At 38.8% G+C, this 23,565-nt stretch overlaps 1 protein-coding gene across 1 annotated transcript in view; it reads left to right on the top strand.

Annotated features, from left to right (window-relative positions):
- The window catches only part of LOC117826943 (guanine nucleotide exchange factor VAV3-like), a 69,444-nt gene that overhangs the window by 5,019 nt on the left and 40,860 nt on the right, over positions 1-23,565 (top strand). Inside the window, exons 2-11 of the mRNA XM_034703371.1 lie at positions 5,743-5,967; positions 10,549-10,665; positions 17,575-17,633; positions 18,206-18,271; positions 18,896-19,013; positions 20,204-20,296; positions 20,831-20,899; positions 20,977-21,080; positions 21,842-21,941; positions 22,328-22,423. Coding sequence (XP_034559262.1) covers positions 5,743-5,967; positions 10,549-10,665; positions 17,575-17,633; positions 18,206-18,271; positions 18,896-19,013; positions 20,204-20,296; positions 20,831-20,899; positions 20,977-21,080; positions 21,842-21,941; positions 22,328-22,423 — 1,047 coding nt within the window. The remainder of the gene's footprint in view (positions 1-5,742; positions 5,968-10,548; positions 10,666-17,574; positions 17,634-18,205; positions 18,272-18,895; positions 19,014-20,203; positions 20,297-20,830; positions 20,900-20,976; positions 21,081-21,841; positions 21,942-22,327; positions 22,424-23,565) is intronic.

Genomic DNA, 23,565 nt, shown 5'->3' with positions numbered 1-23,565 from the left:
TCATCATCCTCATCTGAGCTGGAGGAGTGATTGGTGCCGCCTGGTCTATTCCTCTTTCTAGCTGCCCTTTTCCCACCATCTTTGTCCTTTGCTCTCTCTCTTCTGCCCCCCTCACTCTCTCGCTCACCGTCCTCAGTCAGGGAGTAAAGACCGCTGCCATCCATGCTGTCTGTGTCTTCTTCCTCCTCTCCCTCTCTGTTGTCTCCTGTCTCTCCTTCCACATCTGGCATGGGCTTGTCTCCAGATGCCTCACCTGTGTCTCTGGGAGCTGCAGAAATAGGGAAGGCCAGAATCAGGGTTAACGCAATTAAGTCCCACTGGGAGATCCAACCAAAGTTGCAAAACTGCTGCAAGGCTAGAAAATGAGATAAAATTAAAACCTCAATGATACAAACAGATCTGTATTTACAAACTGTGTTAATACTGAAAATATATTCAAGCAATGTTTCTTGCATAACGAGTGGTTTTATTAGATAAAAATAGTCACCATCCTGTGAAGAAGACTGTGTTTGCCCCTCTTTGCTTCCTGAGGCATCCTCCTCATTGTGCTGATCCTCCCCTGGTTCTTTCTCTTCAGATCCACCTGGTGAGACCAAACATGTCCTCTGATTAACAGTCAGCTCTGACAGCTCGCACAGTTATGGATATCATTACTTTCTAGACCTGATCCTTCACCGTTCAGCACAGTGGACTTGCTGTCAGCTTCGGCCATGTCGGTCTCCTTTGTCCTGCGTCGACCCGAGGGAGAACCTTTAAAGTGTCGGATAAAAAAAACACTATTTGAACGCTTGGATCAAGAAATGAAAGTTGAAACATGCACAAGTACGCAGACATCATTGCATGCACTGGCTGTGTTATCGACCATCGACGCTGCACTGAGTGCCAAGGGGCAAAGTTACCTGTTAGCTGCTTTAGCTTCAAGACTCACAACCAGGCTACACTTACCGAACATAAACCTCCTGCAGCAGCTACATAAACAAACTAACTCTGCACCTTCCTGGCTCAAAGGCCGGACTTCTGACTAATCTTGCTTTTAGGTGTTTTTAAGTGTATTGTCCTCTGCAGTGCTCCGACTGTCTGTCATTGTTATTCACGTGATTTTCTAATGCTGACTCGTCTACCGAGGCAAACACATATCGAAACTAGAACAGCCGACAGTCATGCTGATCAACCAAACAGCTGGTTGTCAAAAAACAGCCAACAAGCAGCTCGCACTGCCTGTGGTGGCTAACTAGCATAGCTCGCGTTACCTCTACTCGAAGGCCCGACGAGGCGTACTTCTTAGTTTAGTCCTAATCTTTATTGCAGATTTATTTTCTCCACTCCACTACTCAGCAATCGAGCTAAGTGCCTCGGCTAGGAATTCTTTTACGGTTAAAACACGACATTAGGAACGCGTGCATAAGCTTTCTGCAGAAAGTAGGACTTAAAGTAAGCTAGCTGCGTGCACACAAGGTTGACTGCTGTTTATGTTTTGACGGTTCAGTTTCTATTTTTTGTGGCTCCATTTCCGGTGTCGTGCTCGATTGTTGTTTTTTTCACCGGACGTCTACAAAACAGAGACACCAGTCACAATAAAATATAAAAGAGAGAGTCATAAAGTAAAAATAATAATGATTATAAAATAATTTAATATGTGTTCATACATAATATGATATTTGTTGTTTTGTGATAACATTTTTGCTTTATTGATATTTGTATAAGGATGAATACAAATAGGAGATATATAAGCAATATAATAATCAACTCAAACAGCAACAGCATGCCTGAGAGAAAAAAAAAAACAACTTATAAATATAATATAATATTTTTACCATTTAGCAATTTGTTTTACATTTGCATTCATCCTCTTCAAATGATGTAATTCTCTTGGCTTTGGCTCAGCAGCAGGGGTGTATCTAGTCTTTTTTTGACTGGGTGGCCCATCTTGACCAAGCTACAACCTCCGGTCTAAAAATATGAGTCCCATGCGGAAGTGCTAAAAACTGCAGTTCATCGAGGATCCACTCGAGGCTGGTTCCAGAAACACAGGAAACCACATACACACCAATTCAAAAAGCTGATCTTTACGGAAGAAATAAACATGTTTACAGCCTGGTCTTGATAGTTAATTTCTCGATCGGCACACACCATAGGTGGGGTGAATTTTTTTCTAACGCAGCAATTTTAAAGATATTTAGATTACGAGTCTTCCAATGAGAGGCACAGCGTACTTGATTGACAGGCGGGAACACTGTAGCTGTTTGCTCGGAGGCTAGCCCGCCTCTTTATGTCAAAATCGCTCGACAGCAGCAATATGGCTGCTGCCGACGATTGGCCTCAAAACAGCACTTCAGAAACAGATGGGTGACGTCACGGATACTGCTTCCATATTTTATACGGTCTATGATCTTGACACTGACATATGCAGGACTGCTATGTGCAGGCACATGTTGGAATAGCATTTATTCACCATTTATGTCTCCTTAGCATATCTACGTTAACTTATAAGTATCTATGGCTACACACAGATTTCAGGTGGGGTCTCCGCTACTCAGCTAGATAAGGTCTTGTCAGCAGCCCTGGGAAAGATTGATAGAATGCTTTACACCTTCTCTCAGTCCTCAAGTAGCATGTAGTTGACACTGATTTAGGATCATACACCATATCATACCAGAATTGAATATAGATGGTCTTCAAAAGAAGACGCTAATACAGATGCTTTTTTTTCAGGTTTACATTATAAACAGTTTAAAAGCTGAACCTTATTAACCCTTTTTGTTCTGATATTAGAGAAATGTTACAATGTTACAATGTCATTTAGCAGATGCTTTTATCAGAACAAGAACAACACAAGCAAAGATCTAGACAAAAGGAAACGAGATCAGTTAGAGTAACAAAGTGCTTGAAATCCATTTGGATGCAGGTACTGCCAAGCAATGCAAGCAGTGTAAAGGCAATGCACAAAAGTTAATGCTGAAATTAATAGACAATATTGAGTAAAATGAATAATCCTGTGAAGTAGTGTTTCCACCTATCTGATTTGTAAGATAAAAATTGCTCTCACAATTTGGCACTCAGAGGGAAATATCTAAATGGATTTTTTTATGTTACATATGATATTACCAAGCGGCAACCTCCGGTCTAAAAATATGAGTCCAATGCGGAAGTGTTAAAAACTGCAGTTCATCAAGGATCCACTTGAGGCTGGCTCCAGAAACACAGGAAACCACATACACAACAATTCAAAAAGCCGATCTTTACGGAAGAAATAAACATGTTTACAGCCTGGTACAAAAGACAAGTGTAGTCTGGATAGCTCATTTCTCGATCGGCACGCACTATAGGTGGGGTGAATTTTTTTATAATGCGGCAATTTCGAAGATATTGAGATTACAAGTCTTCCAATGAGAGGCACAGCTGACTGTGGGAACGCTGCGGCTGTTGGCTAGGAGGCTCAAACTCTGCCTCTTTACGTCACACTGGCTCCACAGGAGCAAAATGGCTGCCGCCGACGATTTGCCTCAAAACAGCGCTTCAGAAACAGATGGATAACGTCACGGATACTACGTCCATATTTTATACAGTCTATGGATATTACTCGTGCTCATTTAATACATTTTGGAGATGACAATATCAATTAGGGCAGCTTTAAATACATGTTGATAAATATTTTGAGTCACTCAGCAAGGTTAACAAGCAATACATTAATCTACTTGGCATAATGAAGCCACACTGAGTGGTTGCACATCTTGCATTTTGCAATCCTAATTTACAAAAGCATATTTTTCTTTAAAGAATAACTTAGTTACCCACAATTCTTTCTCCTACCTTTTACCAATCTAGTCAGACAAGTTAATTTCAAACCTCAGCTATTTGGGACAATCCACTATACAGCCAGCTTTTGCAAATGCTATGCTCCAATGTGTTTGGCTTTTTGCTTTGTGTAGTCTCTGTACAAGAAGTCCTGCTTTAGCATTAAGGGGAGGTAGAGCGTACAGCCTAACCCAGTGTGTGAGCTCAGATGAGCTTCTTGCCTGGACTCTGCCTTCGGTGTTCTCTGTTTAAGATCTTGCTTCTTACTCATCTGCTTACTTCTGTTCCCATCTCTACTCTATTCCACTTTATTATGGAGTAGGGGTAGGTAGAGCGTACAGCTTAACCCAGTGAGTGTAAGCTCTAGCACAGATAGGCTTCTCGCCTTTACTCCATCTTTACTGTAGTAATTTCAACATCTCCCTTCTGACTCTTCTCTCCGTTTTTTCTCCCGTCTTTTCTATTTGGGTGTTTGGCGAATGGCAGAAGGTGAGCGCTCGCCTGGAGGGGTGGACATTGGGGGTCATATGGTAGGTTGTGTCCCTTTTTTAAAGATTATTTTGGGGGGCTTTTTGCCTTATTTTGAAACATGGGGAAAAGGAGGGGGAATGACATTCACAAAATCATGACGGGATTGGGAATCAATCTAATGACCAGTGTGAAGGCTATACCTCCATACATGGGGTGCCTGCTCTACCATCTGAGCTTCACTGGTGACTGTAGGTTATGTAATTTATCAGTAGAGCATAAATGTTGGGATGAGGGCATAACAGAGTGGATTTCTACACTAAGCACTTATCCTTTTCATTAAAGCACAAGCACTTTGTGTTTATCAAATACTCTATGTTAGACTTGCATGAATACTCTGTTGCTGTTCTTCGTAAATCTTATACTGTGCTTAATTGGGTATTTTTATTTTATGGAATATGACCTGTAGAGCTAATTTCCCTGCTCAACCTTTGTCCAACACTAACTGATAGCTGTGACCCAGCCCAAAATATAAGGAAACATCTGGCTCCGTGACTCAGGGAAAACAAGATGGGATCCCTCAGCTTCCTTCCTGTGTTTATGTCATGGGTTTAATGACAGAGATGTACAGTAAATCCCATGGCAGCAACTTCCTTCTCTCTGCCTCTGTTAGTCCCCTGCCCTGCATAGATCACAGCCTCTCAGCATACACACCGCACAGAACTCAGATTAAAGTCACCTGTCAAATGCTCTTAATCCACATGGAATGTCAGCTGAGAGAGGGAGACTGTGAGGGAAAGGGATTACTCTTTAGTAAATTTCTCTGACTCAGTGCTCTAATTTAATAAGTGTAAAATATTGGTCAATTGACAACTAAAAGTGTCAACAACTTGACATTGTTACTTGTCAATCATGATCATTGAAGTAGACCTTGTTTTAATTAGTTACACATTTGCTTGTTGCAGCCTCAGGAGGATTTTTTGATCATGTCACATATGGATTTTCTTTTATAGATTTGGTTTGTTGGTCTGGTATTTTTTCTTATCTCTGATGAACAAGTCATTAGTTGCAGATTTATGGATAAAATGAAACAAAACCCAGTTTTCTTACACATCATTTATAGTGGACATTAGAATTACCGCAAACCTCAAACACAAATGTCAACACCCCTCTTTCTGGATTTTGCAGAGCTTGTTTTTTATTCTACTGATGGAAATTCGTATCAGAAGTTGTTCAGTTACGACCACCTCTGTGGAAACATCACAGAAGAAGGAAGGGGAAGTTTGCACGCGTAGAGGGGGGTTTCACGCAGCCTGGCCCAGCTGTGCAGCTCACTCTTAACCTGCTGCAGCTCTGTGTGTCGTCCAGAGGCGATGCACGAGTTCAGAAAAGCGAGCTGTCCGCGCTGAGCACAGCTGTCATGCCGTAAACAGGCTCAACACAGGGGACCAAGTTGTAATAGTTTTCGTTACCTTCCAGTTTTTACCTCTATCCATCGTCATGGAGTATTGGAGACAGTGCGCGGTGTGGCTGATCAGCTGCAAGGTGCTGCCCGCGAACCACCGAGTGACTGCGGACTCGGCGCAGGTGTTTGACCTGGCGCAAACCCTGCGGGACGGGGTGCTGATGTGCCAGCTGCTCAACAACCTGAGACCTCACACCATCAACCTGAAGGAAATCAACCTCCGGCCACAGATGTCGCAGGTATTAATAGTTACTGCGCTTATTTCAGAGCAACTTGTGGCTGAAATGTGAGCAGAGGACAAGCTGAAGTGCTTTGAAACAGTTAGGAAGCTCTTCAGATCAGTTTAGCCAGATGTGAAAAAGCAAGTAAACGAAATAAACCATAACAGGCGAGGGTATCTAAGCAATGATACGTTTCCCCAGGGTCATATTCTGTCACTGGATGACTCCAGGGTGGTCAGATATGCTTCAAAACTCTACCTTTGATGAAGACATGCGTTAGCAGTCAATTTGTATTGCCTTAGAAGATAATACCAGAGCAGATCCAGATCCAGAAGCCTAATTTTAAAGTTCTTAGACTTAGAGTATAAAGCAGGGGTACACAATAGTAAGTACCTGGGATGCTATCTCCTCCAAACTATTCCTCACTTTCAATATAAACCAAGAATGTGTCATCTTTTGCAGCACCAGGCATGGTTTTGAGAATTTATCATCTGTCATGCACTACATCACAAAAGCAGAGCCAACCTTCATTTTTCTCCTCTTTCTTCTGACAAACTGACAAATGTCACTATATAGTATGCGACAAATAATGCTACAGAGACCCCTATTTAATGTGGACATGTTTTCATCAGTTTATTCCCTCTAAATGTGGCATTTAATCCTATACTCTATATGTGTCTGCATCAATAGAAATATCTTTAAGCAGTTAAAACTGAGGGAATCTTTAATGTCCCTCAGCCTGTGAAACATAAAGGAGTGGTCAAAGGCTTGACCTCCCTTTACCCATAATTCTCCCTCTGCCACTGGAGAGGCCTGATAAAAATCCTGTCTTTGATCCACCCATTAGCCAGGGAACTTTATTACTTGTGCAGAAGCTGAGTATGAGGCCTTATATAGCCAGTGTTATTAGCTGTCATTTGTAACACTTAGTCTGAGCCACATGCCACGAGTCGGATACAAAAAACATCCTTTTTAAAAAAAAAAAAATTCTACCAGCTACAGATATATGTATAATAGCCAGTTTACTAAAGTCAAATTCCTTGTGTGTTCAAGCATACTTGGCGAATAAAGCTGATTCTGATTCTGATTCTGATTCTGACACACAGGACCATCTTACCAGAGCTTACATAAAGGTGTTATAGGGCTAAAGAAAAGTGTGTTATGTGAACTTCACTACTACAATTTACATTCATATCAAGATATCTCCATGGGTGCAAATTAACACTGTTAAATCTCTCATGAGTGCTGAAATACTCACATATAGACAAGATCTTCTGTGCAGCAACTTTTACTCATTTTTTTCGGCAAATTGCAGGAAGTTGGATCTTCATTCGGGTTTCTTAGAAGTCTGATACATTCGATTAGGAATGCATGATATTGGATTTTTTCAAATATTTGCTATGGAGATACTTTCAAATTAATTTAGTCTGATACTGATATATACACACTCTTCCCTTTATTTTTCATATAGAATAAGAGCTCTCTTCTGTACGAGGATTTAACCATTAATCTTATTGTGACAGTCTGATTGTTTTAGAAACAAACGTAACTAGACAAACAACATTTGATTCTCTGCTTCTCTGATAGTGTGAGAGGTTTTCTTCTGAAGTCCGAGAGGTAGAGACTGGAATTTTATCTGATGATTTATACACAACAGTATCATTGTTGATAACAGTTGGATCAAATAAGGCAGGGCAATGACTATTCAGTGACATGACTAAGATAATGGGGATGACAAAGACTCTAAGTTAATAGCTCTCTCAATACTGATTGAGGAGTTAAAGGAATTCCTTAGATGGGAATCACAATTTTAACTTAAACTTGAGAAAGGTCAACTTTCACCCATCAGATTAGATGATCAGCAACACACGTTGCCTCTGTCTCTAAATCTAGCTATAGGTCATTCCTTTCCATGGTCACAAACAGATGTTTGCTTTCTCATGAATATGCATAACTACAACGTTAGCTTTGGAATATGAAAATATATAGGATCATTCAAATTCATACTCTCAGTGACTGAAGACAAAGCAAGGCTCTTTTATATTAAAAGGTCAGTGCTTTATATCTGTACTTTGTTGAAGAACTGAAGCAGAGGCTGTTGACACATTTTTGCTGGTGCATGATAACTTTTCAGAAACTTTTAGTGCCATTTGGGATGACGGTTCTTGAGATGCACAATTATTGGTAGTGTTGTATCACCTGTGCTCCAAAAGCATTGCAAATAGCTATGCCTTCTCTTTACAACAATTCAGAATATCCTCAGCCATTGTTGGCTGAATTAGCTGTCATTGCATGTGCATAATTAATGTGTCACTTTATCGGCTGTACATATCAGCAGAAATGTACATATCTGCTGATACAATATGATTAATGTATATTGAGGTCAGACTTTGAACACGTTTGGTTCCAAGTAGAACAGAATAAATGTGTTTGTTACACAAGTACTGAATGGTACAGATACACAGGAACTTATGTGTGTTGCTCCTAGAATCAGATTGATAAATAGTAAAGACTGAAGAGGAACACTACAAAATTCACACTGTCTTAAATCCAAAAGGAGACACCCTATTACGAAATACAAAAATCTATGTTTTATAAAATTTGATATAAAAGACCAAAATATAGGCACACAAATGAAAATGTTTGAACACATTAGGTCCCTACTTCTTATTTAACTCCACAGATTAGATTTGAAGAGTACATATAAAACATTATTTTAGTTGATGTCACAAATGTGTAAGAAACTACACGGCTACAATAAACATCTTGTTGAAATAATCAGTTTGGCTTAAAAAGATCTCTGCCTCTGTAACAAATTAGAACCAGATTCCTCTCCATGCATCAATCTTGCAAACTGCAGTGTCGTGCGTTTTCTCTGTCAGTGCACGTCTGCCCATCTTTTATGTTCTTGATGGACAGTGAAAGCAAACTGAGGGCACAGTGTGTGGGACAATAGCTAGCACTAGCCTGCAGCTGTAGGCCATCTGAGTTATGGTCCCAGAGAGGCATGTATGTCAGTGGGCTTCAGTTTTTAAATGGCCCTTTCATTGTGCCCTGCTGACCTAAGATCTGAGGAAATGGAGGCAAGAGCATGAAGGTAATGGAGTGGACGGCATCAGAGGCGTGTGTCAGAGGAAATGCATGTGGAAGTAGAGTTTTTATTGGCCTTGGAGCAAATTCAAAACGTGGATTGTGACAGTAAAATGATAAATTAAAGGAAGTCAGTATTAATTCTGCATCATACTTTTTGAGAAAGTGAGAGAACAACTGATGTTTAAAGTAAATCTCCCTTCAGTCTCAGAAAAAGCAGTGCCTCTAAACATCAATATGAGGAACAAATAAAGGCAGAAGCTAGAAAATAGAAGTTCAATAGTAAGGCTGATATCAGAGCAACACAAATGGTATTAAAAAAACACATCAGGAAACATTTGAATCATAATTTCTAAAGAACGAGATGCACTTTGACGATAGAGTTTTTAATCCGTTAAGCCTACTGTGCAGTATTTATTCTTCGCCTATATGTAAAAGAAAGTGTATATGCACCAAAGCTGTGATAGCAGTCAGGAGTTTGAAGCTTGTGAGGTGTTAAGCTGCCATGTTCATGCACTTCCTCCACAGACTAACAGGGCCCCAGGGGGCTGAGTGATTACAGGCGTCTCCATGATGAGCTGACGTGATAAAAAGCAGCCTATCTGTTCTGTAGAATCTCTCTACAGCTCTGTTTGTACTGCAAATGACCACAGACGCACTTTGGAGTTGAGTCATCACGTACACTTCATTAACGGTGGATTTTTTTCCAAGTGAACTTTATCTTTTAATAAGTTGATTAGTTGAAGTCTCATCACTGAGTCAAAGATCCTTTAGGAAGTGACGCCAAAAGAACACATTGAGTGACTCAAAGTTCTCTGTGACTTCTTGATACAAATTATTCAGATTAAAAAATAATCAAGAGGTGCATCCTTCTAGAAATAGAATATAGTGGTATTTATCTTGCCTTACAGATATCCAGAAACAAGTGGACACAGAAAAACAGACAAATATCAGCATTAGAATTTCGCGATAGAGGCACGTACACCTACGTTTTAAATCATAACAGAATACATTTACAACATTCAAAAGCCACATCTCCTTATAGCTAAAAAGAGATATTTGCTTTTACTGTTCACAATCCTGCTCTCAACACACCTCTGCTGATAACAGGAACTACTTCATTGTTGCTAAAAGTTCCCCCAGTATCAAAAACCTTTTATTATGACGCTGTTTCTGCAGTGTTTTCTTTCACATTTCAATGTTGCGGTACACTGAGAATTCTGAGACCCAGACTAATCGTGGATAGATGTTATGTGGTCAAATGTACCCTGTAACTCAGCACGGTGTTAATCAGATTATATTCTATAGATTCTATATAGTCATATTGCAAAGATATGTTTTCCTCTTTTTGTCATTTCCAGGAACAGACCCATGTAGGTTTACATGAAACCTTTAGACTATTCAGTAAATATTTACCCATTTCAACATGATTCCAAAAAATTGGAATAGTGCAGCTATACGGACACCATTGGCGCAGATTTTATGAGCATCATCTTTTTCTCTTTGCAGTTCCTGTGCTTGAAGAACATCCGCACATTCCTGACGTGTTGCTGTGACGTCTTCGGAATAAAGAAGAGTGACTTATTTGAAGCCTTTGATCTCTTTGACGTTCGAGACTTTGGAAAGGTAGCACCTACATCCACATGATTTCCTGTCATAACACCACGTAGCAATCCTGTGTTACTATCGCATATGCAAATATTCTCCTGCAAATGCTCAGACCTCTCTTTTTCTCTTCTTTGCTGTCTGTTCTATCGTCTTCTGTTTGCCTCCTTATTCTGTAATTGTAATGATTTAATCAGGATTTGACACCTTTCTAGTTTTCAGAGAAGCTGTTGAGTGTTGCTTTTTCAGATTTTAAAGCTAAGAAAATCACGTTGTGGTGCTTAAAAGGAGAAAGTCAGCAATGCAGAAAGTTACACCTACGTGACACCCTTGATTTGAGGCTTCTAATATTTAGATGTGATACAAATAAATTCAGTAACACTGCATGTAAGTACTTTTCAGATGAACAAAAAAACGTGCTGTTGTGTGAAATCAGTGTTAAGATTTGGAACAACCCAGTACAGTATGCACTGAGTTACAGGTAAAGGCAACCTCCCAAAGCAAGACATCTTTTCAACATTGCGCAAATACTCATTACTGACTTTGTACTGACGCTGTACACAGATCTTTTTACACTCTTAGGTTAATCTGACTGAATGTATGTAGTTGTGACGTCTGTACCTCTCATGGTGACATTACATGTGTGTGGGTGTGGTTGTTTGAAAGTATTCAACATTCGTCCACCCATTCCCTGTCCCTGCATTTTTCTGCTGCACTTTCTGCACGGATTGGTCGCCTGCTTTTTATTGCTGTGTTATTGTGGGAGCTGGTTTAGTTTGTGTACAGACTGTTGCCAGGTCAGTGGGTTTTTAGTGTGCTCCTTTATAACTGCAACGTTACTTGCTCACAGCAAAGGAGCCTTATTTAACTCTGCAGAAGAAAGCACACTCACTCTGACCATCCCCTATTCCAACATTGCCTAAGTTCAGTGCAGTTGGTGCATAACTTTGTCTTGAAGCAATGTAAGCTGTTTGAGCATTTCTGTCTTAGAGGTTTTTATTTGTTCCTGAAGCATTTCTTTATATCAATGTGCTCCCTTTATCTTTATCCACATTCAAACTTTTTTTGAGTACATGTAGATACAGAGAATTAAATCAGTATAAGCCTTATGATTGCATCAACAAGATTTACTGAGTGTCTCTGTAATACAATTAATTTGTCAGAGCAGATATTGTATGTACCAGTGATATATTAAACAATATTGCCTATACAGCTGTAGTTCAAGAACTCTAGATTTGAAAGAATAATGATGAAATAAATGTTATCCAGGTAAAAGCATCAAATGTCCTCTGATCAGGCTAAATATGCATCATTAAAAAATCAAATTCACCTCCCTATAGAGTAGACAGTACTCATTGGTTCCCTCTCAGAGTGAGATATTGCATATGGAGCTTTGCGTGTAGTTTCCCACACAGGCTCTCTTTTCTTTCACTTCAGTGTGTTGTGTTCTAAAGAAGCTTCCAGTTAATCTGGCTGCTGATAATCCCATAGGGGAGGTGCTGCCTGCAAATATGTACACTACATCCAGGCTGGGCTGCATAATCTCAGCCATGTTCAAGGGATGTCCATCAAACAAACAAGCTTCCGGAGGGGGGAAGATTGCGCTGCATCATTAGTTTAAAAAAACAAGCGTCTGTAGGTTCAGCCACTTGGCTGGTCCCAGGAAGGGTCAGAAAGTCTAACAAGAAATATTCAATCTCTTCCGTATTTTTCAGAAAACATCCAAAAGAGAACATCTCAAATCTTAGCCAGTGTAATCCACTTGGTTTGATCTGTGCCAACTGTGCCCGTTGACTGAGTATTAGTCCAATGAATATCGAATGGGAGCTCTCTAACCTACATTCCCTGCTGAGTTACTACAGGCTTCACCCTGGGCAGCCAGACTGTATGTAGGAAATGCCAGAGGGATGAAGGGAGAAGGCAGTCTCTGTCCAGCTGAAAATAAAATCTGCTTCTCCCTCTATCCCCCTTTCCAATCCCAATATGGTTTAGGCAGATGGCTATTCAACACAAATCAGTTTTTTCTCGAGGTTTCTGCCTGTTAAAGGATGTGTTTCCTTGCCACTGTAACTTGCTAAGTGATCTGCTCGTGGTGGATTAAGATGGGATAAGACTAAGACTCTCGATGAGACTGGATCTTATCCTGTCTTGATGTTGGGTCTTTGTTAATAATATAACATAGAGTACAATCTAGACTGGCTCTTTTTGTGAAGAGTCTTCAGATAACATTTGTTGTGAGTTGGCGCTATATAAATAAAGATTGTCGATGATGATGATGAAGGGGTTACCAGGCGAGGCATGGTCCCCCTTGAAATCTGATTTGCGATCCCCAACTCTGCAACTAATTATGCATGTGACGTATATGATTATGTGGTATTTAGCGTATGATTATGCAAACTATGTCATGTCAGAGGCCGAGCTTTTGTAAAAATAATTGCAGTATTCGGTCTGTGATGCAACACTCTGCTGCTAGCTTTCCTTGCATTTTAAGTGTAATACGTTTGTTTTCAGTGGTACTTTAAATTGTTCCTTCCTACATACATCTTTTGAGACCTTAAAGAATTAAGGTGATGATACTTTTTAAAGTTTTAAGAATATACACAGGGATATATATAACAAATGTATGATACTTAAATGTCAGTAGTGAAAGTAGATTTAATTAATGGAGACAGAAAGAGTAAATAAATGCTTTTCATTTGTGTTCATGCCTACAAAAGTCAGGGCCCCAGTTGAACCACCCTGTTTTTAAAAGTGTGGACATGCCCCTGCCTTCATCTGTAGGGTAAATGTAAAGGTGCAACCTGAAGGCGGTTAGCTTTACTTAACATGAAAACTAGAAACAGGGGTCAGAAAGTTGTAAATTCCTTCTGTTCTCACTAACTAAAAAATAAGAAACGTTATGTTCAAATTGTTTGATCTTCTATTTCTGTTAAATACCCTGCTGGGAAATAACAGAGAAGAAGTCACACACATCATAAAGCTAGATTAGCTCCTTGTGCCACTTTTTTTGCACAGATGTGACCAGCATGATTCTTCTAGCACATTGTGTGTTTGAGATTTTTAAAAGAAAGGCTATGAGATTTAACTATTGTTGTTATATATGTCAACCTCTAAATGTGTCTGCCTGTTTTAACATGGCAAATGACAACAACTCTGAATCTGAATCTGTATCATTTAGGAGAGTGAGAAATGCAGTCGGATCTGTAAGATAACGTTACAACTTTTATTCTTTCTGGTACAACTTTTGTGTTGCTCTGGGGATTTTTTGCAACGGGGCCACACTCACCACAGTGGTTGGACTTCAGCTCAGCTTGTGGCTTCGCCTCTCAAGTCAGGGCTGAAACTAAGTGTCAGATCATCAGCCAAAGCAGGTGTGAGAAAAACAAGTTCTTAAGGTAGCTTAGAAGACAATTTACAATTCTGTAATAAATAGTATATGAATATGTATTTTTTTTTATTCAAATAATATGGTTTTCCCCTATTTCTCAGAACTATATTTTCCTGAGAACTAGCCGTCTTTAAACAATAACTGATCGTCCCCTGCATAGCTTCAGTTCTTACAGGTGTTAAATTGGTTACAATAGCTGTGATAGGTGGAGCAGAGTGAAAATTACACATGTATTGCCAAAGGTCTTTTTGCAAGCATACCACAGATATCAAGTCATTCATGTAATCTCTTACTACATAATGTTTTCCAAGTAAAAGACAAATGAAAATGCAATGCTGATAATTTTCAGCATTGTAGTTTGTTGAATCAAATGACCTTTAAGAGAAAATGTTTTTCAGTTATCTTGTCTTGTAATATCAGGGCTGCTGCAGGAGCACAACCCCACATTTCAAATAAGTGGAATCATCTCACTTCAGAGTCTTTGTTTGGTTTTGTAACAGGAAAGACATTATTTTAGCTGCTGTAAATAACTTCAGAAGATATAGGGTCCCTTTGAAAATTGAAAGCTAATTGCTCACTCAACAAACACTTCTCTTACAAGTCACATGAACACCTGTTCATCTGCCAAAGCCACAGAACACATTCACACAGGAAGAGGAGAGACACTGCAGATAGACAGGCTGTTTTATCTTACCCCATCTAGTATCACTTTAAACCATGCCTGTAATAAAAAGAACCAAGAACAGAGTAAACTAGAAAGTTGATACTAGAAGCTTATTGAAAGCCACTGGAAAATACACAAAGAGAATCAATCAGATGATTCTCTGTCTCATGCTAATCCAGGCATTAGTTACATCCTCCTGATGCAAACATTCTAGTTCTGACTGTTTCCTGGGGACTGTGAGCTGACTTTCCTTTTACCTTCACGTTTTTCTTTTAGCATTCAAAAGACTGGATTGTGTTTTTTCCCTAAACTGCTCAGTACAGTAAATATTAACATTCTGTGGTTGATCTGTCTGGTCGGTGATGACGGTTTATCAGACTGGTTCAAATTGATGTCCAGTCTAAAGATTACTCTTGCACAATTTCCTGTTGCTGGAGTTGTGATCAGTCCAGCTCTCCAGTGTCATTTGTGGTTGCAGGCACATAAAAGCGCAACTAATGTAGGATTATCGCACGCAGGGGGAAATCCTTGCTTAAACCAAATGGTAAACATTCATGCACAAGCTTTAAGTAGTGTATATCCAGATGTATGTATATAAAATGTGACAGGGAAAAACACGACTTGCTTACTGAAAGGTTTAATTTTCATTTCGATGATATTTTGTAATTGTTTTGAGATTGTTTTATTTATAAGTCAAGTCAAGTCAAGTCAACTTTATTTATATAGCACATTTAAAAACAACCAGTGTTGGCCAAAGTGCTTTACAAGGTAAAAAGTAAACAGAGCAGGTCTGTCATCAAAGCTATTTTTCACCTTCTTTTAGTCTCTTTTTGTCACTCAAACACTTCCACAACACACACACACGCACGCACACACACACACACACACACACACACACACACACACACACACACACACACACACACACACACACACACTCACACTCACACACAAACGTTCTGTCGCAACGGTTTAAGTGTCTGGGGTTACATGACCATTTCCTGCGACCCCTGCTTGCCTTTGTCTGTCACTGTCAGTTCAAAGGTTATCCATTAGTTAAGTTCTGCAAAATATATTATATGACATTTACAAGTCAAAGATAATCATTAGGGGATGGGAGGAAAAAGAATGCCTTACAAATGACTACTTACCTCTCACATTACAACAGAACGAAGAAGAGTGAGATCTGGAAAGAGTTTATTAACGTTCTATTTTTCTGTGAGGTTACACTCAGGCTGAAATGTTCATTGACATTAATCATTGGTTGCTTTTTGCTCAAGTGAATACATCCTGAAATTGAGTCAGTTATTTGTTCTTCAGTCATACTTCTGTAACAGAAGCTTTATTTGCAGCTGTCTAGTTGCATTGTTAGCTCCCACCACAGCTACAGTCTCTTGTCTTTTGTTTTTTAGCTGTTAAATGCTGTATAAGACGACAGAGAAGAAGATGCATGCTGCATAGGTCACCCCATAGATTCAAATTCAAAGTTTGTTGTTTCTTAGTGCTAGCTAAAATGCTGCTAGCTGTGCACTCTGTTTTTCATTAGAGCACATCAGGCTGATGGCAACTAGATGGGGTGTGACGTATGACGTAGCTATTGTTGCTATGTCATTGCTTGTATGAAGGTTTTAGTGCTGTTGCCTTAAGATGGCTTACAAGGGCTTAAAAAGGGAGTTGCTGAATTTTTGCTAAATTAACATGTTAGCTGCTTTGTCTTTAGGGTTTAATTTTTGGAAAGTCACAGCTGTTGCGTTCAACTAATAATTTGGACAGCTAAATGAAAAATATGGTCTGCTTTTATGTCTCTCTACTGTTTAATAATTTATGTATTTCTTTTCTTTTACCCTACAACCACTTTATGTTTTAGCTTACTCAGTTTAGATAATCTAGCTTTAATTACCCAAGGGGGTAATTTAGCATTTAGACCAGGGGTGTCAAACATACAGCCCGCGGGCCAAAACCGGCCCACCAGAGGTTCCAATCCGGCCCGCGGGATGACTTTGCAAAGTGAAAAAGTGCAAAGAAGACATTAACTGCTATTTTTCAATAAAAGTAACTACTATTTCAAGTTTGTCATCTGCAGCTTGCATACAATCAAGCGGCTGACAGAGCGCACCTGAACTGTGCCCCAGGACTTTTTTCTCAAAGTGAGGAAAAATAATATTTACAGTTTTCATAATTTGGTTGAATTTCATAGACTTTTTAGAGCACTTCAAGATTCAATCAACACTAAAGTTCATATGTAAACAGTAGGAGCAGTATCCACATTTTTTGTCCAGCAAGCAAACTGTTCATGCTGGAGCAGGAGGGTCCAACTAGTCAACTTTACCTTCTTCATTATTATAATCTCTGTTCTATTGCAGTAAACATTACACTCTGTGTGAGGTGAATGGGAAACCTGTGTACTTGGTGTGTTCGCAGCAGGTTTCAGTGCTTAAAAAATATCATATTTGGCCCACAATGAGACAGAGAAAAATACAACAGCTGTTTTTGTAAGAATATAGTTCATTAAATGTGAAATTTTACAGATTGTACTTCGGAGTTGTCGTTATTTATAGGTTATTATGTTATGATTTTACTTGTCCCGCCAACTTGAGATCAGTTCAGGCTGTCTGTGGCCCCTGAACTGAAATTAGTTTGACACCCCTTATTTAGACCCTCCAGTGTCTCATCTTGTCCAGGTAGCAAGAATGCTACGAGAGCTAGGAAAAAGCTTTATAATAAAGGTTTGGAAGTTTTAATTATGGTAATTCTCCAGCACAGCATTAGCATCCAAACCCTCTTTACTCTCTTACTCTATCTGCCCATCTCTCCTTCATCTTTTCATCCTCTGTCATTTAAAAAACTTGAATATTATCTTTTTTTCTTTTTTTACTAGGTCATGGACACCCTATCCAAGCTCTCGTACACAACAATTGCACAGCAACGAGGATTCAAGTGAGTGACAAAATAATGTTAAAACAGAAACACAGAGTTCAATGGCTTTATAAAGTTATTGAACTCTGTGTTAATTTAAGGAAAATATGCCAACATATTTTAGAGAAGATGTCCTGCAATCCCGCAACCTCTGTCTGCACTCCAAAGTTACTGACCCTGTGCTGACACTGCAGCCACATGACCACATCTCATCCACTAATTCCCAGTCTTACTCAATGTCTTCTTTGTGACAAGAAATGAGAAACACGACCACGAACAAGGGGAATATATAAAAAAGACAGAGACAGCAATGAAAGAAAAACACTTCTCCTGTGATTTAACAAAAAAAGACATACAGTATCTGATGGAATCAGGATATTTGATAAATCAGGATATTTGTCACACCTATATGAGACCGAGTTGTGTTCTTTTTATGCCACATTAGGGGACATTAAGCTGGACTTGATTTTTGAATATACTTTAAAACATCATAAGTCAGCTCCCTGGCTTAAGTCCCTCTTTAATAACAGTCTCTTTTCGGTGTTTCTTTCTGCTGAACACTGAACCTCACGCTGCTTTTTTGTCATTTCCAGGCCATTCCCGACTGAGGAAAGCCTGAAAGACGAGGACATTTACAATAATCTGGAAGACTTGATTGAGTATGTATGAGGCTCCTCTCTGTGGGGCCATTACTGGTGTTGATACAGCATGATTATTTCTGCTCATCATCCATGCTCTCCAGGGGTCTGACACCCACATGTTTTGGTAAAAGGCTTGGGTCTGTTTCTCTTTTACTGTCAGAGGGAACAAATGAGTAATTCTGCATGTTTTTGCTGAGTGCTTGCAAACCACCCACATCAAGATTCAGAATGGGTGCTGTTGACAGCTTGATTGGTAAATGAAAAAGATGGGGGTCTTCAAATAGATATCTTATTTGTATTATTTCCGTGTCATGTTACAGTTTCAGAGTGTGTTTTCTTTGAATTTTGAATTCAACTTTTTGAAAGTATTCATTTTCCAATACATGCAGGGATTAAAAATGAATGATGTCTTAATGAATATGAGAAAACAAGTACTTAGTCTTCATGTAGTATACATTACAGTATATGTTTTATTAAAACAGAGGACAATTTTATTTATGTTTGCATTTCAACATTGGGTGTTGCATTATATTTCCATAGTTTGCTGCCTCGCTGCTTTCACAACTCAATAAGTAACTTGTGGCTGACATTCATCACATTTAAATATATTAATGTGTGTGCTCATGGTCATTTGACTTATAGCGAGAATGCTCTAGAGGATGAGGACGATTTGTACGCAGCAGTTTACGGGCTAGAAGAAGACAATGCAGGAGGAGAGATCTATGAAGACCTCATGAGGACTGAGCAGCAACCCCCACTGGTACACACATGCACACACACACATATACATAAAGATGCACTCATTGTTGGGCAGAATACTTAAAAAAGTTAGCTGTATTGTACTCATTGGTCAAATTTTAAGTTCAGTTTCTGATCTGGTACAGTTTAATGTATGGAATCATCTCCTGCCAAACAACCTATATGTTTTATTTTAGAGTCTTTAAAAAATAAAAATATCAATAAATTACTTTCAAACAATTCTTTGTGATTTTCAGCGCCATTATGAACTGTGAGCACAACAGGGATCTTCTTTGGGCCCATTGTTATTTCCAGTTTACCCTGCTGCTATCTGTCTAATGTGCTGTAATGTCATGCAGATGATATAATCAGATGAGTCCATGAAAACGTGGGATCATTTTTTTAATGTTAGCATCAGCATGGGCTGCTGGTATAACAAAGAAGTCAACCATTTGCACTATTCTTGGTAAACAGATCAACAAAGTAAAGTTATAAGATGTTAATAATTAATATTTTGCAGGTATTTACCAATTGATATTTCTGCCCCCAAACTCAAAGCTTTGGACTGAACAAATGTGAAAGATCAAATACTTAATCTATTGTTGATCCATAATTATGTAGGATTGATAATGCCATTTAAAGAGGACAATAACACACTATTGAACTAGAAAAAGACCACAGTTTACATGCATCACATTTTAAAAGTGAAATACACTTCCATATTCAGACTACTTTATCTGTCTTTTAAATGACAAGTTTCTTCAATGTACACCATACATACAATTACGCACAAACAGGAGTAGATGTCAGATACAACAAATAAATAGATAATCAGTACATACTTGGCACCCTTGTGTAGCCCCCTTAAGTACTGTCACACACGAGCATGCCACAAAGATCAGATACACAATTGAAAAAAATAAGGATTTCTATAAATATGTCACATTTTCACACAATTCACATTACATAATATGTCTGTATTCTGAGAATGTGTAAGGAAATGCATAAACGAACAGTTTTTGAAAATCTCCATTTCTTGTTCTAAAATTACTCCTCCAATATACCTCTGCGCTTTTTAGCCTATACATAAGTAAGAAACAATACTTTTTCAGGGTGTAAAGGACAAACCCTATGAGTATTTGTAGGAAAAATAAAGTCACTGTTTTTTCAATATTAGTGCAACATTTAAGTTTGAGATGCGTGTATTCCCAGAAGCAGGTAGAGGTTGATGTTCGGAGCTGCTGCCTTTCGGAGATCAAACAGACGGAGGAGAAGTACACAGAGACCCTGGAGTCTATAGAGAAGGTACCAAACCTCCTTTAATCTCCACTACACTGACATCATTCACTCTTACATGAAAAAAGTGTAATCATGGAATTCTTGATATGAGATTTTTAAACTGTCTGACCTAAGTAAGGGATTTATACTTATTTTTACTTACTGAGCTTCACATTGAGTTCGCTAATTATTAAAGATCTGTGGCAAGGCTCAGTGAAATCACCTACGCATTACTTTTTTTTTACTACAGAGGATATGAAACTTAAAATAGTCAGTGAATACAAATGGAGACATGAACACAATTCAAGGGACATTTCAGGGGACTTCTTGTAATGCATTTCCTAATTTTCCATTGGGGTATTGCCACTGTACTCTCATCTGACATCTAATGTGATGTTAGTTGTTGGTTTCAGTATGAGTGCACCCAAGCTGTTGCATTAACATCACTGCTTGTTATAGATTATTATAAAGATTTGTCTCAGGTGATTTTTAGTCTGTGAGATATCTAGCCAGACAAACCAAACAGTTTTCATTTGTTCACATGATTTATGCTCTCTCCAGTTTTTCCTGAATCCTCTGAAGAATTTTTTCTCTGCGGCTGAAATTGACAAAGTTTTTGTCAACATCCCTGTAAGTCCACCAAGTTGCCTCTCTCGTCACATGACAAAACTAAATCTTCAGATACTGATGTCTTCTTTCTCCTGCAGGACCTGGTTAAAGTTCACAAAAGCCTGATGGTTGACCTGCAGGACTCCATCTTACACAGAAATGCCTTAGATCTTTACAAAATTTTCATCGACTACAAAGACAGGTACTCATACATCAACAACATAATTTACACTCTTTTGAGGTCGCAGGAAAATCCCAAAATCCACTTTTAATGCAATTTGCTTAAAGTTTTATCTTATTTGAGTGTCATGAGGTGCATTTATTTAGAAGGTTTTGACTGAATAGACTTTTAGTATTTTTCACCCTTTTTGTGCAGTTGTTTCTCCATAATTACCTTAACTACTGTAGCGAGTTTCAGTTTATGGCTTAGTGGGTCCCTGTTCTTTCTCTTACATTTTGCTAACACTGTCATAAACATAGTGATGCATTGTCATTGGAATACAAAGACAGACATTTTTACTACATTAATGACTAACATTTCAAACTGTGGAACTGTTTACACACAATCTTTCAGCCATTTTTCTCATCTTTTTGCTGTATTTGGGTTTAAAAGGATCACATTTTGCACAGTTATCTCTACTAGTTACACATAAAATTCAGGGTTAAACTGGAAGCACTTTAAGACATGATGAGTGGATTTAGAATAAGACTGACACCCTCTTATGAGACATAATCTGCCGTATTAGAGGAAGGATTTCCTCTCAGTCATATGCTGTGTAGATGACTGTCATGCAACAGGTTCTAAATCAAGATATCACTTGATAAGATCTTAACCAAGAGCCACATGATAGCAGCATGTTATGAATAGTACTGATAGTTGTCAGGTAAGTGTTATGACTTTCACTTTCTTGCCCTCTGCAAACACAGCTCTTTTCTCCAAACTCTCCCTCCTCTGAATTGCAGACTGCTCATTTATGGGATATACTGCAGCCGGGTGGAGATCGCCATCGCTGTTTTGGACCTAATTTGCAAAGAGAAAGAGGATGTGCGTCTGAAGCTGGAGGTGTGTTACCTGAGGAGGATCTATATTGTCATAGCAGCCTCTAGTGTTTATTTTGTGCATTGCAGATACATGATTTCATCTATGTGTTGTGTTCTTTCCAACTTTAACAGACTTAAAATATTTATAAATATTTTGCAGAAAATATACAAATGTCAAAATTTCAAATAACACATTTTAAACACAAGTGCATGTTCCTGAAAAATTAACAGGAATCAATGTTCAATCAATTGCAAAAAAACAGGGCCAAACATACAGGACAAGGTGCATCAGTATGCAGTTATAAATTACATAATTTTTTTGTTCTTTGACAAACGAGCACTACTGTAGTCATGTTTTTTAATGATGCAATGCAGCTGAAATATACATTATGTGTTGTATCGTTCCAGGAGTGCTCGAAGAGAGCGAACTATGGGAGGTTTACGCTGAGAGATCTGCTGGTTGTCCCCATGCAGAGAGTCCTTAAGTACCATCTACTTCTTCAGGTAAGGGAGGGAGGTTTGACTCCACCAAATTTAGCAACAAGAATTTAACACCACTTCATAAAAAAAATAAACAAAACAAAGTCAGCTTTTTTTATTTTGTTTTTCTGTTGAACTGCAGTTTATCATGTAAAAAGGCCTCCAAATGCATAACTAAAAACTGTCATTTAACACTTATTTTGACACCTCTTATTTGGTTGTTTGCTATATTTTATGGTAATTCTCTCTGAGTCTGAGAGCTTGTTTTATCACCATTTTCCCTTTATTTTACTATTACTATTCCTATTTCCCAGATTCTATGGTTTCAATTAGCATCTCCACTGGACCATGTGGGCTTACTCCCTTTCTCCAGAACCCAATGACAGCAACATCGCCCAAAATGTATTCATTCTCACATAATAACTCTAAAAGATCTCACATCCATGCTGGTTTAAACTGATTATGTTTTCTAAAAATAAGAGCAAGTCAAGCACTAAAATGTTCTATCAATGGTGTGTTTTTCTGTCAGTATAAAAGTGGCCACTTGAGGGCGACCTTCTCCATGATTCCGCTATGTGTTTGCCTCCCCTCACAGTGTCACAGCAGAGTCTCACCGTACAAAAAGCCATCTGTTTCAAGAAGCTATTTACATTTCATTTTCAGTCATCATCCAAAGAAAGGATGATGAATGAAAGAAGCTACATAAATTTGAGATGTCCTGTTATATACAGTATATGTCATCTTATAGGCTTTCATTCTCAAAAGAGACCTTCAAAGGGAAGATATTTTATTCCTGGAGTGTCTGTCACCTGATTTCAAAACAGATTTTCAAGCAACATTATCATGACATATCTAGATTGATTTTGTACATGTTTGCAGTTATACATGTCATGCAGTGTAGCTGCTCTCTTCTCACACATGCAGCCTTTCGCAAAGCTCCCACTTTCAGCGCGTACTGTTAGCTGTGTGACACCTTTTCCCCTGGTTAGTATGAATGTGAGGTCAGACTGTAGCTGGCAGTGCAGGCGAACACAATGACTAGACAGCAGTTTTAAATTGCTGTGGAGGGTAAAGGCCTCCACGGTAAATGGCGGTGATCTCGGGTGTTTTCAGACGCCCCCTGAGGAGGCACTTTGGGACGGGGGTAAAAAAAGAGATGAAAAGGA

This window comes from Notolabrus celidotus, chromosome 15, assembly GCF_009762535.1.
Source record: "Notolabrus celidotus isolate fNotCel1 chromosome 15, fNotCel1.pri, whole genome shotgun sequence".
NCBI classification, from domain to species: domain Eukaryota; kingdom Metazoa; phylum Chordata; class Actinopteri; order Labriformes; family Labridae; genus Notolabrus; species Notolabrus celidotus.
Note: the sequence above shows the minus strand (reverse complement) of the source record. Positions and strands in the feature narration are given on the sequence as shown.